The following is a 19,337-nucleotide window of genomic DNA, read 5'->3' on the forward strand; positions in this document are numbered from 1 at the left end:
CCCCAAGCCCGTGCTTCAGGCCCCCAAGGCGCTCCGCAGGGTAGCATTTCTACCCGCCCAGAGAACCGGCCCGGCCTGTCTGGTGACAGTCCCGAGCGAGTTAAGAACACCTCCGTCACGCCTCCAGCCGAAAGGAGGAGGTGGGGAGGGATGGTGGTGGAGTGCGAGACCCGCGGGGAAAGGGCCGCCCAGAGAAACAACACTTCGTTGTTTAGAGCCTGAGACCCGACTCACATGACTGGACCAGCCGCTCCGCGCGCCGCCCCCGGGTCCGGCTCGAGCTCGTGTTCCCCGCGCGGGGCGAGGTGAGGCCCGGCCCGCCGCGAGGCCCACCCGAGCCTCCAAGCCCGGACACCTCCCTCTTTCCCCGGGACCAGTGTTCCACGGTTCCCAACTACGGGTGCCCAGGCGACTCAACCCGCGTTCGAAATTTCCTCCTCTTCCCCTCCCCCTACAGGGGCGGTACTCCGGGATCCTGAGAGGTGGGGTCGGTATAAAGGGGTTGAGGTCACCGAGACAGGGTGAAAGCGCGACGGGACCTGAGCCGAAGGACGGGAACCTCACGCCTCAAGTTCCCGAATCATCCCGACTTCACTCTCTCTCTTACCCTGGGATCCAGAACCTCCACCCTTCTTCTAGGCTCGCTGGCTCGTGGCCAAGGAGCTCGCGCGCCGCCTCCGCCCCGAGCGCAAACAGCTGTTCCCCGAGACGTCGCCGCCCTCAACTTTGCCAACTAGTCCGCACGCCCTTTGACCAGCGGAGCAACCCGGACCTGTAGGCTGGGGGCCGTTGGCGGAGTTAAAAAAAGAAAGGTGAAACAGCTGGTTTCGGGGCCGCGAGTTGCTGGGCTTTGCCTCAGAACTTTCCGGAGGCGGCGGAGTGGCCCCGCCCCGCCCCCGCGACGCCCGCGCGCACGGGCTGTGCTAGTTTCTTCGCTCCGAGAGCGCGTGGGCAGCGGCTGCGGCGGCTCCAGCGGCGCAAAGGCTACAGGAGGGAGCGGCGGCGCGGGCAAGTGGAGCAGAGGCAGCGGTAGCGCCTGCGTCTGTCAGGTGAGTCACGGCAGTGTCCCTACCAGCACTTCCCATATGGTCTAGCGGTTAGGATTCCTGGTTTTCACCCAGGCGGCCCGGGTTCGACTCCCGGTATGGGAATGTCGTAGCTTTTTTTTTTTTTTTTTTTTTAAACCGAATGAGGGATCTCACTTATTTTATTTTCAGTAGCTCTGGCTTTCTACTTGTCTCCTTCTCATGATGAGTTTGTGAAAAACGAGAATTAGTGTAGTTGTTAGCGACTCCGTGACCCGTGCTGCGCCGGGCTGGCTGGAGGAGCGAGTGCGCTCAGGGTCCCCTCGCTTCCCTCCTCTGGCTGGCGGGGCTGAGCCGCGAGGAAGGAGTTTCACTTTCCCAGGGGCTGCCCGCCCGCTCCTTCGCCCCGAGTCGTCCTTTCCCAGACGCTGGGGAGGTGATGATTAACTCTGGTCTCGCCTTATCTCCTCCCAGCGCCCCCCTGGGGCCCACACCCTCCGCGGCCGCAGTTTTCCGACGGTCCCAGGCGACGCGGGGGTGTGTTCGTCCCCTGCCCGCCGCGAGCCCGCGCCCCTTTCGGAGTCCTCGTTCTCATTCCGCCGGCTGTTGTTCACGGGAACCCCCCCACCTCGGCCCCCGGCACAAAGCCTCCTGTCGCGGGGCACGCGGCGGCGAGGCGGTCTGGCGTGCTTCGGTGCCCGCGGGCGCGCTTTCCCGTCCGCGCAGCTGCCCGTCACCGCCCGACCGGCCGCGTGTCCACCCGGCTCTCCCGCAGCGGCCAGCTCGTCCCAGCTTGACCTCGGGGGCGCTGGTCTCAGCTCAGAAAAGTACCGCGGACTCCAGAGCCACAGGCTTGAGTGCCTGTCTCTGCCTGGGAAGGCCTCTGGGGAAGGGAATGCGCGTTCCCCCCCCCCCCCAACCCCGCTTTAAAGCGCGCGCGCGCACATGTTGCAGAGGAAAAAAAAAAACACCACTACGATGAGATGCCTTTCAAGAAGAAATTTAAGTTTCCAAAAGGTCTAACGTTTTGAGCGCCTCTGATAGAAAATCTTGGGGTGGAGGTGGGGCTTGGAAGAGAGAAAATTGGCTGAAGACTGGGGAGGGGATGTTCCAACAAAGTTTCACTGTATTTTTAAGTATAGAAGCCCTGTGTTTATTACAAAGAAGGGGCAGCTGTGTCAGCAGCATGTGAGCTGTAAATGAAACAAAAGCGTTATCTTAAATGCAAGCTGAGATTAGAAAAGGGGGTGAACTATAATGTTTAGTCCATTGGGCTTCTGGGAACAAATAGAGAAGGAAAAAGTGGCTCTTGTGGATGGGTTTCTGGTCAGTGCCATTACTAAAAGAGCAGATGATTGGGTGGTTAGTGTGCGCATTCCCAAACTTTTATATTTTGCCGGCACAATGAGTTTTGAAACAATCTGTTAACGTGATCCGCATGATTAAGGATTAATCACTTTTATATTGTAAATAAACTCCCAGAACTAGAAGTATTTTATATGTTTTTTAATTCAAATGTTTACACCAAGTACCATCACATGCTTTTGAAAGTTACTGTTGTTGACGTTGGTGTAAGTTGTGGGTACAACACTGAATGTAATTGTGTTTTGGCTCCTGTCATTAGCTTGCGATTGACTTTTTGTGGATCTTTCACCTTCTCTGTACTCTGGGTTTACAGCCATAAATTCCTGATAATACATATCACTCCAAAACTTTAGATAGAATGGCAAGGATTGTTGAGCATTCTTGAATAGGTAATGTGAGTGGGAAAGGTTCATTTTTTAATTTTTTTTTTTTTTTTGGAAAAGTTTCATTTAAAATGAAGAATGGGATCATGTCATTATTGAGAAACTACTGAAGACTTTGGTCTGAATTTGGGTGGAACGAAGCCCCCTTCCTCGTGTCCAGTGAGGGCTTAACTCTTGACTTTACATTTTGTGATGATTTGGTATCATACTGTACCTAACGGTGCTAAAATGGATGTGATTTTCAGTTTAGCACCCAGGAATTGCAAATAGCTTTATGTATACTTGAAGGTATGCTGAGGGCAAGAGTTTGGTGACGGTATTTCTCAGATTCATGTATTGTTATAGACCAGGCCAAACAAGGTATCTGAGTTGCAGAAGTGAGTGCTACAGGAACCCAGAGGTGAGATGTCAGTTCTGTTCAGGAAAGAGGACTGGAAAGGAGAGGTACAAGGGAGAGTATTTGCCCTGGACCTTGGAGAACTGGTTGGATTTCTCCTGGTGGAGAATGTGTCTCTTAAAGCTGAGGGGAGTTGAGGGTGGGGGAGCTGGGGAGAGTTGGGATCAACAAGTATGAAGTTGGCAAATAGTCTGGACACAGTGCTTGGAGTGAGAGGCATGTGGAAGAGAATTTCACCTTAATAAATTTTGACGAGGTGAGAGGTTCTTTTATCAAAGGAGTGGTGTTTATGTGACCAGGGTTTTAACAACCCCTTTCCTTTGAAAAAACCAAGTAGAGAAGTAACATGTGAAAACTTACTGTTTTAAAAAATTCAAGTAATATAAACATGTGCCCATAGGTTTTATTTACTAGTTGAATATTAACTTTTAATAGAATGAGAAAAGCAGTCAATTCAATTCGAAAAAATGAAATCTAAGTTTAAATCATGAGAATTATTTGCAATTATATTCTTACTAGCTTGCTTTATTGAAAATGACCTTAATATTCTAAGACTGAGGTGCTAGTTACTGTCAGTAAGGCATACACCTTAAATAGGTTAAGACTAGGTGATAAATTTGTGCTCTTGCCTTGTTACTAAAAGGCCATTGGTAGTCACATTTTAGGTGTTCTCTCCTGGACCACAGAATAAAGTGATACTAATTGAACTGCATTTATTTTTATTTTTTTTTTTAATGTTTATTTATTTTTGAGAGAGAGAGAGACATAGAGTGCAAGCAGGGGAGCGTCAGAGAGAGGGAGGACACAGATTCTGAAGCAGGCTCCAGGCTCTGGGCTGTCAGTACAGAGCCTGATATGGGGCTCAAACTCATGAAGCGTGATATCATGACATGGGCCGAAGTCAGCTGCTTAACCGACTGAGCCACCCAGATGCCCCTTGAATCGCATTTATTTACCCAAATGGTCTCTTTAATCTTTGGTACTGTTAGATGCAATCAGAAGATATGTGACAGTTTAATAAATATTTTCACAGATGAACACCTATCTTTAAAGAAATACAAAGGATTGAAAAGAAATACAAGGGGTGGTGGCATTTTAAAATCCAAAGACGTTACTGTGGTCTCTGAGGCCCAGTATCATCTGGCGTCTGCTTACCTCCCCAACTTCATCTCCTGCTTTCTCTGCCTCTTCATTATGCATCAGCCACACTGGCTTCCTTTTTGTTCCTTGAACGTGCCAAACTTCTTCTTTTATCACTTTTATTTCTAGCTGTTTCCACTGCCTGGAATATTTCTCCTCCAGCTATTCATATTTCAGGTCAACCTTACTTTCTCAGTGAGGTCTTTTTGACCACCCTTTTCTTTTGGTTACATTACTCTCTTGTTTTCTCCTTTTTCTTAGTTATCTGAAATTAGCGTATTTGTTTCTATTTATTTCTTTTTCCACTAGAATGTAAGTTCCAGGAGGGTAAGGATATCACAGAGTGAGATCATTCTTATTCTTTAAGATTCGAGCAAAAGTGAATAAATTAGAACCCTCATATAGTGCTGGTAGACATGTAAAATGGTACAGTCACTCTGGAAAACAGGATGGCAGTTCCCTCAAAATGTTAAACATAGAATTACAATACGACCCAACAGTTCCATTCCTAGGTATATACCGAAGATAAATTAACACATGTCCACAAAAAAATATGTACACATGTTTATAACAACATTATTCATAAGCAGAAAGTAGAAACAACCCAAATGTCTATCAACTGAATAAATAAAATGAGAATGTATCCATACAGTCAAATATTATTTGGCAATAAAAGGGAATGAACTGGTACATGACACAGTATGGATCAATCTCAAGACCATATGCTAAGTGAAAGAAGCTAGGCTCAAAAGACCCCATTTTCTATGATTCCATTTATACAAACTGTCCAGAATAGGTAAATCTAGAAGAGAAAGAGTATAGTTTATGGTTGCCGAGGATTGAGGGCAGGGGACACAGTGGTTAAAAGGACATGAGGAGTAACTGCTAATGTAGGTATAAGGTTTCTTTTTAGAGTGGTTGAAAGGTCTTAAAATCATTTAATCATCTAATAATGATAATGGTTGCACAACTGTAAACTAAAAATCATTCAGCTCTACTCTTTGAACGGGTGAACTTTGTGATGGTATGTAGATTATATCAACAAAATTGTTAAAAGATTGAAGCAAAAAACGTAATATTACATTTTACATTTAGCATTTGGATAGTATTTTTAAAATGTTAATGGAATAATTTAACACTGCAATTCTAGCTCCTAGTTAGTCCAGGAACGTATCAAGTGTTCAATAAATAACTGATGAAAGAGGGTTAAAGTATACAGATAATTATGATGCAATGTATAGTGTGATAAATGCTCAGATAAATGCCCATAAAAGCCATGGGTTTGAAGGTCTCTAAAATATCACATCTGGATTCACGTGAAGTGAATGGGGAGAGGCCTCTTCTAGGAGGCAACATTTGAGATGGGCTTTGAAGTCTGGTTAGGCTTTTGCTCATGGAGATGATACGGTGAAAGGCAAAGCATTAAGAAGGAAGCAAGCAGGAGCAGAGACACATTAACAGTTTGTAGCACATTTTGGCTGAACTGAGGGTACATGTAGGATAGGAATAGGAAATAAGGCTGCAAAAATAGATTAGGGCTTGTAGCAGACAATGTCAGTGCTGGCAGATCTCTGGTATCTTTATCATCCCCCTCAACCACTAGTGTGTTTCCAGTGGCCTATACTTGTGGAGAACTGGAAGTGCTTGGGGGCTTATCCCCTTACCCCTAACAACTTTGAACTCAAAACTGTCCAGTAAAGAGAATAACTTTGAAGCAGGAACTTTGACTTATTCTCTTCTGTATCATCAGCACCTGGAACAGTGCTTGGCACTTGGAGAACATTTAGAAGTGTTTGAATGAATGAATGAAAACCAGGATGTTGGGAGGTCTGTTCAAAGTAAAATTTATTTTACAGATCCCCTTGACTCTTCCAGAACATTTAGATAGATTTTGGAAGGTTCTGATTGTGCAGGTCTTTGAATTTGGGATAAGGAATTAGCTGGGAGAAGAGATTTCTTGTTAAGTGTTTTGATGAAATTAATTTGGTAGTAGTGTGCAGGATAAACTGGAGGATGGAAAGATTGTGTCTTCCTATTCCTCTTCTTGCTCTCACTCACCCTTTGGTCAGGCCTTAACTAGGGTGGTGGCGGGAGAATACAAAGGATCAGATTTTTAAAAAAGGCACATTGAAGGAAAAATTGAAGGTGTCAGGAAGTAAGCATTCCTAAAAGAAATAGAGCAGTTAAAAAGCATAGACTTTTTTTTTGCTCCTAGGGTTGGTCAGACAGGAAACTATTATTGCCCACCTGTATGTGCATGTGTCTTTTTGAATACTAAAATTGTACATTAAGTCCAGAGACAAATTTAAGGCTGTCAGACTGCCACCCTGTGGACAGTATGAATTGTGATAAAACTTCATTCATTTGAAATTCACTATTTTAGAGCTGATTATGGTTCTTCCACATCTGTATTTGTGGGTTATGGTAATTGAAAAGTAAAATTAGTTTTCTGAGCTTTTTCAGAGGCTTTTAGAGAAGAGGAGTTTAAAATACAATCAGTTGTTTAAAGTTACAAAGAAATTAAAGAATGCTGTTTAGATACCTCTTTGCTCCAGAAATTTCCTATCAAAGAGTGTGTTTTTTAAAACATTATGGCATGTTGTAAAATAGTCTTTTTTTCTATTGTACTAATTTTTTCATCCTGTGTTATAACATGGTAGATTTTGAGAGTTCTGTTTCTTGAGAAATATGTGAAACTCCCCACCCTCCCCCTTTTCTTTGGCTAAGTGAAAGTGACCTTCCCTTCTCATTTTTTGTAGAGTTGGATTTTATTGTTAGAAGTTCTTCGTGCTTTGATGAATTGCCTTAGTTGTATTTATGTAAACAATTTGGATTTTGTTCTGTGTTACTTATGTAGAAGGGCAGTCTGCTCACAAATTAAACTGGTGAGCTAGTTTGCATCAAAATGAAATCATGATTGTGAAAGACTTATTTGCTCTCTGCAACTCAGGAAATGGTTCTGTCTAGAACTCTACAAAATAAAACTTTCCCAGCAGAAGAGCTGTTTACAAGCCTAATGTTGTAAATGGCTTGTATTCCCTGAGGTGTCAGGAGGGGTGGAGTGGCCATTTAGCGCTTGAAATTTGTGTTAGCAGTAAAGCAGAATTGAGCTGAAGCAGAATTCTGAGGTCAGCAATTGTGCATGCTTTCTGAATGTGATACCCAGTCTGAGGAGAAGAATGAAGAAGTATCATCTGGACCCCCAGCCCCTTAAGTTACCTGATACTTCATCTTAGGGACCTTACATTTTGGTAATGAAGAGATTTTCAAATTGAGTGTTAATGATTTAAAAAAAATTTTTTTAATGTTATTCATTGTTTAGAGAGACAGAGCGACTTCTCTATTCAGACATGTAGTGACTTCTACATTCAGACAGTCCTTATAGTCTTAAATCTTTATTTGTAGTTTAATCTTTTAATTTAGTTAAAGTTTCTTTTGGACTTAAAATCCCAAGACCAGGATGCATTTCTGGTTTAGGATGTGTTGATATATTGCTTTGTGTGAAGCTTTTTATTTGTTTCCAGATTTAATTATATAATTCAAACTTTCAAAATTCTAATGGGATTTGTTTTACTATGACTTTCCTGACATCTGTGTTTATCACTGACTCTCCCTTATGCCAAGAAACACAGATGACCCTATTAACTGGGAAGGATGGGGACTTGCTACTCAATCACCCCCTGAGTAAGGCAGGCAGTCATGTCAGTTGTAAGAGCTGAAGTAGAAAGGAAGAGTGTGACAGAAAGAGATTGCCCTCAGGCGGACTCCTAGCACTGTGGGAAGGTACAGAGGTGCACAGAAACACAGGAAGGTGCCTTCCTGATGGAAGGCAGAACATAGGCGTAAGGAATTCAAAATGCCAAGTGGGCAGTTCACATCAGGGAATTTCAGATATGAGTAGGAATGCCATTTCTTTTTTCGTTTTCCCGTTTTTTTTGCCATTGCACATGAACCACAATTTTACTGTTCCTTAAAATCCTGCTGTCAAAGATTGTCTCGTTTCTGTTTTCAATACCTTCTAGAATGTCTTAGGTTAGTTTATGGGGAATATTTTAAGGGGGCTTTTTACCACAGGTTTGTAGGAAAAAGAAAGCACATACATTTTACATAAAAGCAAAACTACATACTCATTAGAATGCCTGCTATTAAAAAAAAAGACAGGAAATAACAAGTGTTGGAGAGAATATGGAGAAATTGGAGCTCTAGTGTACTGTTCATAGGAATGTAAAATGGCACAGCTACTTTGGAAAGTTTTATGGTGGTTCCTCGAAAAGTTAGAAATAGAATTACTATATGATCCAGCATTCCCATTTATGGCTATCTGCCCAAAGAATTAAAAGCAGAGTTTCAAAGAGACCCTGTGCATCCATGTTCACAGCAACATTATTCACAATAGGTGAAAGATGGAAATTACCTAAGTGTTCTTCAGTGGATAAACGGATAAACAAAATGTGGTATGTACATACAGTAGAATATTTTTCAGTCTTAAAAAGGAAGGAAATTCTGCAATTTGCTACAACGTGGATGAACCTGCAGGACATGCTAAGTGAAATAAGCTAGTCACAAAAAGACACATACTGCACGATTCCACTTATTTGTGGTATCAAAGTGTAATCAAAATCATAGAGACAAAGTAGAATGATGATTGCCAGAGTCTGGGGGAAGGGGGAATTGGGATTTGTTTAATGGGTAGAGAGTTTCAGTTTTACAAGATGAAGAGTTATGGAGATCAGTTGCACAACAGTGTGAATGTACCTATTGCCACTAAACTGCACACTTAAAAATAGTTAAGATGGTAAATTTTATGTATATTTTACTGTAGTTTTTTGTAAAGGGAAATTTGAATTTATATTTGGATATGCAGAATGTAAGGTTATAAAAACCTCTGTAATGAGGTTGAAGTTACTAATCTGGTCGATATTCAGGTATTAGGTGCTGAGGACAGAACCATGAGAAAAGCAGACAAGATCCTCAAGAAGCTTACAGTTTAGTGTGGGAGACAGATACCGACTGAACAAGTAAAAAAGTGTGCTTGAGTGTTACACACACACCAGGGAGACAGACCCCTGACAGAGTAGGTGGAAAGGCTATACTGAAAAAGCTTCTCTAAGAAAATGACATTTAAATAGAGACCTCAAGGATGAGTAAGCAGTGGCTGGGAAAAAGCAGGGAACAAACAGAAAGGGAAGTAAGACTTGAGGGAGTAGCATTTTGCAAATGCTCCAAAGCTGGGAAAGAAAGGGTATCCTTTGGGAGATGAAAGAAGGCCCTGAGGGCTGTGATGTGTGAAAAGTGGTGGGAGGTGACAGTGGCACATATCAGATTATGTAAGGCATTGTAGGCCATGTTAAGGGGTTTGAATATTATCTTATGCAAAGATGACAGACATTGATGAGTTTTAAACCAAAAAGTATGTTGGTGGAATGGAGTGGAAGTAAGGAGAAAAACTATGTATCTTTTCCTACAATGTGGCTTTTAAATATGAATTACCTACTCAATCTGGTGCTTGAATGTCAGAGGGAAAAATGGTTCATTTGTATTTATTCAGATGATATATTGTCAATGTGGCCTGTTGATGTGGTGACATGAACTTAACAAATTTCAGGGGAATATCAAGGGTAATTGAACAGAGGTGATTTTCACCTTTATACTCTAACTTGGTAGTTGAAACCCTAGAAATGGATGAATTTGCCCAGGGAGAGTGTAGAGAGAGAAGGCGGCTTTCAGTGGAATCTTTAGAACCTCCAGTGGGGAGGTACATGGAGGCGGGGCAGAGACGACTAAGGGAAAGTAGTCCAGAATTGGGGAAAAACCAGGACAGAACATTTATCAGGTCCAACAAAACAAGTTCTGAAAGCGTTAATTGGTTTTACCTGTCTGGTCATTGACTTTAGTTAGAACAGATTTAGTGGCATAATAGTGGTAGGATTAGATTAGATTAGTATGAGTCTAAGAATGAGTGGGAAATGAAGAAATGGAATACAGATAAATATTTGAGCAAGTTTAGCTGTGAAGGGAATGAGAAGGAATGGTAGATAGGTTTGAGGTTGTCAAAATTGGGGTTGGGTTTTTTGTTGTTGTTGTTGTTGTTTGTTTTGTTTTGTTTAGAGAGAGCAAGCACAAGCAGGGGCAGAGAGAGAGAATCCCAAGCAGGCTCCACACCCAGCATGGTTCCTGACACAGGGCTTGATTCCACGACCCTGCAATCATGACCTGAGCCAAAATCAAGAGTCGGACACTTAACTCACTGAGCCGCCCAGGTGTCCCTGTCTTTACCTACATTTAGATTTTTTTTTTTTTTTTCAACGTTTATTTACTTTTGGGACAGAGAGAGACAGAGCATGAACGGGGGAAGGGCAGACAGAGAGGGAGACACAGAATCGGAAACAGGCTCCAGGCTCTGAGCCATCAGCCCAGAGCCCGACGCGGGGCTCGAACTCACGGACCGCGAGATCGTGACCTGGCTGAAGTCGGACGCTTAACCGACTGCGCCACCCAGGCGCCCCTACCTACATTTAGATACTTGAGATAATTTAAGGCATATCCTTTTTTTTTTTTTTTTTTTTTAAAGTTTCATCACTTTTCTTATATATTCTCTCAGCTCAACTTTAGCAGAGTCTTGAAGAATGGGGAGAAAGGATAGTGGGAAACAGTAGCAAAAATAAAAGCAGAGACAGGTTGGTAAGTCCTGGGGACTTATTTCTCTAATTTGTAATTATCTGAATTCTTAATATGTAGCAGGTTATACACGCTCATTTTAGTATCTTTAAATTTGGGAAATGTCTGTTGAGATGGTTCACACTAAATTCTAAAGTTCAAAATAGGAGGTTTTTAAAAAGTTTGGGATGTTATAGAAATGACATAGGATTCTACAGTGAGAATGGTTTTTAATCCTGGCTTTAAATGAGCACATCATGATTTTTTAGCAACTATGTGTATCCTGTATATTGTTATTTTTTATGATTGGGTGATTCTTCAGATCAGAACTGGCTCGGCTGGGGCTATATACTTAATCTAGAGTGGCTTTGCTCACATGGCTGAGGGGCTCTCTGTGTGGCTCTCATACCTTAGTGGTGGCTGGAGGGATCCCAAGCAGCAATAGAGAGGTTAAGCTCCCGTGTACCTATACTTGGTAGGCCTGTGCTTGTGTTTTGTTATTATGTCATTGGCCAAAGCAAATCACTTGGCCAATTCCATATTTAAAGGATAGAGAAGAGGCAGAGTCATATTTCACACTGAGAAGTCTGAACAGTTTAGTACCTATTACTTCAGTGGTTTACTGTAAGAAGTAGAGGAGGTTAGCTACCTGGATATCTAACAGAAAAGGCTCCCTGGCGGTGAGAACAGGCAGTGCATAGACCTGGAGGGGAAGAATGCTTGGTATGTTCCTGGGATAGCAAGGAGAGGTCAGTATGATGAGAAGAGAGCAAGCAAGCAGGAAGTGGTAAGAGATACAATCATAGAGATTGGGGCCAGAGTAGGATCTTATCCTTGAAGTTGTTATGAAGACTTCTATTTTTGTGTGTGAAAAGAAGAACTACAGGAGGGTTTTGAAGCAGGAGAGTGATATAACCTGACTTGTCTTTTTAAATAGGTTACTTCTGGCTGCTGCTTTGATAGTATGTTGTAGGGAAAGAAGAATAGAAGCAGGAAGACTCTGAAGTGATGCAGATGAGAGCGGAAGGTGGTTTGCAGCGTGAGAGTAGCAATGAGGTTGAATGATTTTCGGATTTTGTATATGTTTTGAAGATTGAACCAACAGGATTTTTTCGACAGGTTGGATATGACTAGAGGACTGAAAGAAGAGTCAGTGGCCAAGGTTTTTGTTGTGAGCAGCTAGAAGTGTTGAATCTCTACCAAGACGACTGGAGACAACTGGGTAGAGTAGGTTTTGGAGGGAAGATCAGGAATTCAGATTTGGATGAGGTAAGTTTGAAAAGTCTATTAGACATTTGAATGGAGTTGTCAAGTTGGATAGAAGAATCTGGAGTTCAAGAGCAAGACCTGGAGATAGAAATTTGAGAACATTGAAATACTGAGAGCGTTGTGTGAGTCCAAGAAATATTTTCTGAAATGATCGTAGATCTAAAATACTTTTAAGTTTTAAAGTTTTCATTTGTACCAGTGATATGGTTTCAAGTAGGGAAGAAGAGCAGCAGAGCAGTTTAGCTACAGCTAAAGTGTATCCTTTGTGATGGTAGTAAAATAAGAGTTAAAAGAAGTCACTAATTGTTCCATGTGTACAGTATTGTGAAATATAAACCCTGTAGGCTAAGTATCTCATTTGAATATTCCTTTTTACTGAAATAGTTACCAGTTTGTTTCTAATTATTTAGAATTAGCTTATTGACAGAAGGTTGTGTAAGTAAAAGCCTGAGAGGGACAGAAGACCAAAAGTTGAGGGAAAGGGCCCTATTTGGATAATCAGTTCTACTCTATTGGGAGTTTTTCTTTTTTCTCTCCCTCTCTCTCCATGCCTCTCTCTCTGTTTAATTGTATTCATTGTCTATTAACACAATGAGATGTTCAGGTGTGAGCATGGGGACTAACCCAGAAACTGTGATTTCTTAACGAATATAAAGTTTACTGTTCTTGCCTTGATCCCCATATAGGGCTGCCAGACCCAGCCTTAACCAACCTATTCAGAGATATCAGTCCATTCAGGAAAGTGAGGAAAAGGCCTTGCTTTTTGTGTAATTTAGACTTCTACAGAAATGACCTGAGAATGGTTTGTTTTGTGTGGAAGAGAAAAAATAGATTTATCATTGAGCCAATATTTAGGTGACTTCCAAATGTTTTCATTCAGCAAATATTTATTACAGAAGTATTGTGGGTCAGGAATGCTATCAGGCTAAAATATGTGACCAGTGAGACATGTAAACAAGTGATTTAAAAACAACAACAACAACGATATGTTCTTCACCAGTTATTCCAGCAGAGTAGTCAGGAAGAGTTATGAAGAAAATCAGTTCATCTTTAAGTCCCAAAACCTGTCAGAGTGCTTTGTACAACAGTACGTAAATGTTTACGTGAATACATAAACAATGTGATGCATGCATCTATCAGACAATTTTTAAAATACAGAGTGAGGCTCAAAGGGACCAATTCTTTCTTGTAGTGATGGAGAGAGGGGCTTTGCAGGAGATTTACTTGGTGGGGAAGGCCAGCAAATATGGAGGTAGAAAGCATGACATGCTCTGAATTAAGCTCAGCAAAGCTGGATTGTGGGTGTTTGTTGGGAGGTGGAAAGGCCACAAGTGAGGCTACAATAAGGTAGACCAAAGTCAAGATGCAAAAATATCTTATATTAGAATTTATTCTGTGGGCACTAGTAGGCTATTGAAAGTTTTGTTTTTTTTAATAGGAATATTAAGAGGTAGGATTTATGAGAAATTCCTTTTTTAAAAAGCATCATTCTTGAATTGGGAAATCAAATGTTGATAACAATTTTTAAAGGTATAAACATATATACTGGAAGTGAGCATAGCTAATAAGTTCTATCATTTATGGTACAATCTGTTTTATCCCTTTCAGATAACATGTATTATCTTAATGTAGGTACAAACTAGGCTAGGTAGTTAAACTTACACCGAGGGAATGAAAATATGCAGGATGGCATTGGTTGGTTTCTGGAAGAGAAATAACCTATTTTTGCTTCATGAAATTATTGCAAACCTTACTTTTTCTGGTATTTAATCTTTTTAAACCTATTTTGAAGTGATTCTAGGCTTACAGAAGAATTGCATAAATAGTACAGAGCTTCTCTATGTTCTTCATCCAGCTTCTACTAATGTTAATGTCATACACAATCACATTACAGCTATCAAAACTAAGAAATCAAGGGGCGACTGAGTGGCTCAGATGGTTGAGCATCCAACTCTTGATTTCGGCTAAGGTCATGATCTTATGGTTGAGAGATCCAGCTAGGAGTCAGAATACTTGCTGAGTGTGGAGCCTGCTTAAGATTCTGTCTCTCCCCCTCTCCATCTGCCCCTCCCCTATGTTTGCTCTCAAAACAAAACAAAACCCAGAAACTTAAGAAACTAAGATTGGTAGAATACTATAAACCTTATTAGGATTGTTCATAGTTTTTCTACTGATGTCTTTTTTCTGTTCCAGGATGTGTTGCACTTAGTTGTCTTTGTTTTTTTGAGAGAGGGGGTGCAAGTGAGCGTGCGGTGTGGGGAGAAAGGGGAGAAGCGGGGGCTCACCCCGAAGCGGGGCTCACGCGAAGCAGGGCTCAAGCTCACCCTATGTGGTACTTGAACTCACTGTGAGATCATGACCTGAGCCGAAGTCAGATGCTTAATGACTGAGCCACCCAGCTGCCCTGCATTTAATTGTTGTTTCTTCTTAATTCTCTCAAATCTCTGATGGTTTCTTGTCTTTTTTTTTTTTTTTTTTTTTTTTTTTTTTTTTTTTTTTTTTGGACTCTGACATTTTCAGACTATCAGGCAGCTATTTTGTAGAATGTCCCTCAGTTTGATTTTGTCTTTTGTCTTCTATTCTCTCATGGTCAGGGACTGGAGTAATAACTTTTTGGACTTTGGGGTTTTAAACAAATTGTTTAATTTTACTTTTTTTTATATTTATTTTTATTTATTTTTGAGAGAGAGAGTGAGAGCATGCACAAGCAGAAGGGCAGAGAGAGAGAGAGAGGGAGGGAAACACAGAATCTGAAGTAGGCTCCAGGCTGTGAGCTATCAGCACAGAGCCTGATGCAGGGCTCAAACCCCTGAACCTGTGAGATCATGACCTGAGGCAAAGTCAGACGCTTAACTGAATGAGCCACCCAGGTGACCCAATTGTTGCATTTTTAAAATTATAGAGTAAAATTGGCCTTTAAAAATTATTTTTTGGGAGCAACATATATCAGGTCTTGTTGTTTTTTTTTTTTAAGTTTATTTATTTTGATAGAGTGAGTGTGGGGGAGGGGCAGAGAGAGAGAGAGAATCTCAAGCAGGCTCTGTGCTCACAGCACCCTGATATGAGGCAAACTCATGAGCTGTGAGTTCGTGACCTGAGCTGAAATCTAGTTAGACACTTAACCTACTGAGCCACCCAGGTGCCCCCCCACCTTTTTTTTTTTTTTTAAATCAGGATGTAGAACAATTCCATCCCCCCTCAAAACTCCCTCATGCTCTCTCATTATAGTCACATCCTACCCCTAATCAATGCCCCTGCAACCACTGATAAGTTCTCCAACATTATACTTTGATATTTCAGAGAATGTCATATATTTGGAATCCTAGAGTATGTAACCTTTTGACAATGGCTTCTTTGACTCCTCATAATGTTTTTGAGAGTCATCCAAGTTGTGTTTATCAATAGTTCATTCCATTTTATTGCTGATTATAAATGTACTTCTAGTATGTTACCTCCTCTCCTCCTCTGTTTTTTGATAAATAATTGAGAACACATCATGTGTCCTCCTGGTATTACAATAAGCAATTTAAGTGAGTTTTTTTGTGAAATAGGGATTAGCATGATCCTTTTTACAGAAGTAAAAACATAGGCACAGAGAGTTTAAATAGCCCTAGGTCATGCAATTAGTTAATAGTGGAGCTGGGACCGAACCCAGGTCACCTACTCTAAAGCCCATGCTTTGGACTACATGGCTAGTTGCTACTGTCGGTTTTTTCATTTCTCTATTTTGACCAGCAGTACAATTAGAAATTGAAGTTCGTGTTCCTTTAACATATCCTAAAGTTCCCCTTTTTTGTGTATAGTTATTTTTATTAAAGAGCAAAAATGATAGAATGTAATTTTTTTTTCACATTGGTGGGTTATAATATTTAGGGCTAAGCATTCTGTGATTTAGTCCTAAGCAGAAAGTCATGCCAAGTAAGTCATCAGTCCACAAGCAATTATGAATTAACTTTGAGTTCATCTGTTTATGAGAATTAAAGCCGTAACACTAAGCTTTTTCTTAGTCTCTTTGTAAACAGGATCTTTAATTTGTGTTAGATAATAAATATTATATAAAAATAGACAGAGTCTAAATAGTGTAAATCAGGCTATTTTAAAATAAGAAGCTTGCTTTATTTTTTTTAATGTTTATTTTTGAGACAGAGAGACAGAGCATGAGTGGGGGAGGGGCAGAGAGAGAGGGAGACACAGAATCCGAAGCAGGCTCCAGGCTCTGAGCTGTCAGCACAGAGCCCGACACAGGGCTCGAGGCCACAAACAGTGAGATCATGATCTGAACTGAAGTTGGACACTCAACCGACTGAGCCACCCAGGCACCCCAAGAGGTTTGCTTTCTACCATAATCTTAAACTTTACTAATGGCAAAAGATGTCTTTTTCTTTTCTCTTTTTAAAGAGCATGGAGGTTTGGGGTATTAGAGATAAGTTTTTTGAATTTGTGCTAAAAGCCCATTTGCTTAAATATTCTCCTGCCATAGGATTAAAAAAAAAAAGTTTCCAAAATATTGGTATCAGGTTTCTTGTGTTTTTAAAAATATCTTATTAGTGAACTGACATAAATGTAATTGAATTTTGGGGGTAATTATAAAAATTTCCAGTTATTCTGAATATCTGTTAATTTTATGTATTCAGTTAAGTAAAATTTTGGTGAGGAGACTTCTTTATTTTTTTAAATTTATTTATTTATATTTGAGAGAGCAGGAGAGGGGCAGAGAGAGGGAGAGAGAGAATCTCAAGCAGACTGTGTGCCAGCGCAGAGCTTGGTGTTGGGCTCCATCCCACGAACGGTGAGATCCTCACCTGAGACAAAATCAAGAGTTGGATGCTCAACCGACTGAGCCACCCGGGCACCCCAGGAGACTTATTTCTTAAATGTAGCCTGGTTGTGATTTTTGTTCTCCACTCTTCAAACTTCTGTCCACAGTCACAGTCGGTCATACAAGCTGCAGGGTATGGTTCCTGCTCTTGAATGGGTTACCAGTTTATCGATGTATAGATAGACTTGTACAAAATTAACTGCAATACAAAATGGAATGTTCTTGGCAATAGAAATGGCACTGCCTTTCTTAAAGAAGCCCTCCCTTCCCCTCTCAAATCTGTTCTTGACTCATTCACAACAGTTTCTCACCTTTCAATCTCTGTTAAATTCCCTGTAATCTGATGTTTTACTTATCTTTTTTTTTTTTTTTCTCTATCATAGCATGAAAACAAAGTTAACAGTGATGTGGGGTGCCTGGGTGGCTCAGTTAGCTAAGCATCTTGACTTCAGCTCAGGTCATGATCTCACAACTCATGGGTTTGAGCCCCGCATCAAGCTCTCTGCTGTCAGTGCAGAACCTGCTTCGATTCCTGTCTCCCTCTCTCTCTGCCCCTCCCCAGCTCATGCTTTCTCTGTCTTAAAAAATAAATTAAAACATCAAAAAAAAAAAAAAATTAACAGTGACGTTCATGTTGCTAAATTCAACTACCATTTTTTTCTCAGACATCATTTTATTTGATATGTCATCAGCATTTGGCACAGTTGCTCAATCCCTTCTTTTGGAAACACTTTTACTCAAATTCCAGGGTAATACCATATTTGCCTTGTTTTCCTGCGATATTTTTGGATACTCCTTCTCAGCCTTCTCTGCTAACTTTACCTCCTCTCCTCTACCTCTCAATATTGGAGTGTCCCAGAGGTCTGTGGTCCTTACCTTTTCTACCTATAGCTTTATTATTGTATATATGTTAATGACTACAATTTCTATACCTAGCCCATATCCCTTCCCTTGACCTTAGGACTATGTCTGCAACTCCAAGGCAATCTGTCCAATTTGACATGTCCACTTGGAGAGCTGATGAACATCTCAAACTTAATGAGTTTAAAACTGAGCTCCTGATGTTTCCATACCCCAAACCGTCATCATCTGTAGTCTTTCCTGGCTCAGTTTGGGCAACAGCAGTCTTTCAGTTGCCAGAAATGGAGTTTTGAAGCCTTTCTTTCCCCACCAACTATTTCCGTCCATTCAGAAATTTCATTGGGTATTCCTCAAAAACATCCATAATTGAGTCAGATCTTCCTCTTATGCTACCTCCTTTGTTTTAGTCATTATCCTCTTTGGATTATTGCATTAGCTTCTCCTCGCTTCTTTCCTTGCCCCTTTGCAGTGTGTTTTCATCACAGAGGTCAAATCTTATGACTCATATGCTGAAAACTCTCCAACTATTAAGTCTCTAAACAGTGAGGCTCTCCACTAGTTCCTAGTACTCTTCTCCTCCTCTTACTCTTCTTATTTTCTCTACTTGACCCACACTGGCCTCCTTGCTTTCCTTAAATGTATCAGTTAAGCTCCCTGTTAGAGTCTTTGTACAGGCTTTCTCTGTCTAGAATGTTCTTTATTAGATATGTCTACATGGCTGGAGGTCTTTATGCAAAGGTGACATGGCAAAAGTAAATCCTCCCTAGCTAGTCTAAAATGTTCTATTCTCCTCTTTGCTATTATGTTTTTTTCCTTCTTTGTCCTTATCACTAGCATATGTGTATTTTATCTTTTATTTATAATTGACATGCTCTGTATTTAGTCCATAATGTTTGTCCCTTACTAGAATATAAGTGCCATGTGGGGAGGGATCATTTACCAACAGTGTGTCTTCTTTGTTCACTGCTATGTAGCAAGGGCCTGGAAGAGTGCCTGGCACATAGTAGATGCTCAGTAAATGTTAAATGAGTGGATACCTAGGAGTACCTCAGATCAGTCATGAACTTGACATTGGGCAAGTCAGTTATCTCCTTTCCTGATTTTTATTTTTTTAATTAAAAAATTTTTAATGTTTATTTATTTTTGAGAGAGGGACAGAGAGTACAAGTGGGGGAGGGGCAGAGAGAGAGGGAGACACAGAATCTGAAGCAGACTCCAAGCTGTCAGCACAGAGCCTGACACAGGGCTTGGACATACAAACCACAAGATCATCACCTGAGCCAAAGTCAGGCTTAACCAACTGAGCCACCCAGGCACCCCTCCTTTCCCTATTTTTAAAATGAGTTTGGATAGGATTGGTATTTTTAGACTTTCTGAAAACAACAAAGACTTAAATGTATGTAGTATCTCAGTTCCTTGAA

At 41.1% G+C, this 19,337-nt stretch overlaps 2 protein-coding genes and 1 non-coding gene across 6 annotated transcripts in view; 2 read left to right on the forward strand and 1 right to left on the reverse strand.

Moving 5' to 3' along the window:
* WBP4 (WW domain binding protein 4) overlaps positions 1 to 884 on the reverse strand; it is a 66,300-nt gene extending 65,416 nt beyond the window's left edge. The window contains exon 1 of one of the 2 annotated variants that reach the window (XM_045478225.1): positions 773 to 884. Coding sequence is in view for 1 of the 2 variants with exons in the window: in XM_045478214.1 (XP_045334170.1) it covers positions 235 to 236 (2 nt within the window). In the remaining variant the exon portion in view is untranslated. Of the gene's footprint in view, positions 1 to 234; positions 342 to 772 lie in introns of those variants that run through there. The other variant, XM_045478214.1, reaches the window with a different exon arrangement.
* Positions 885 to 911: 27 nt separating this feature from the next.
* The window catches only part of ELF1 (E74 like ETS transcription factor 1), a 108,851-nt gene continuing 90,425 nt past the window's right edge, over positions 912 to 19,337 (forward strand). For all 3 annotated transcript variants that reach the window (XM_045478143.1, XM_045478176.1, XM_045478193.1), the window contains exon 1: positions 912 to 1,049. The gene's annotated coding sequence lies outside the window, so the exon portion shown is untranslated. The remainder of the gene's footprint in view (positions 1,050 to 19,337) is intronic.
* On the forward strand, positions 1,080 to 1,151 carry TRNAE-UUC. Its single transcript has one exon. It is a non-coding gene; the product is annotated as a tRNA-Glu (tRNA).

This window comes from Leopardus geoffroyi, chromosome A1 (genome assembly GCF_018350155.1).
Source record: "Leopardus geoffroyi isolate Oge1 chromosome A1, O.geoffroyi_Oge1_pat1.0, whole genome shotgun sequence".
Classification (NCBI taxonomy): Eukaryota; Metazoa; Chordata; class Mammalia; order Carnivora; family Felidae; genus Leopardus; species Leopardus geoffroyi.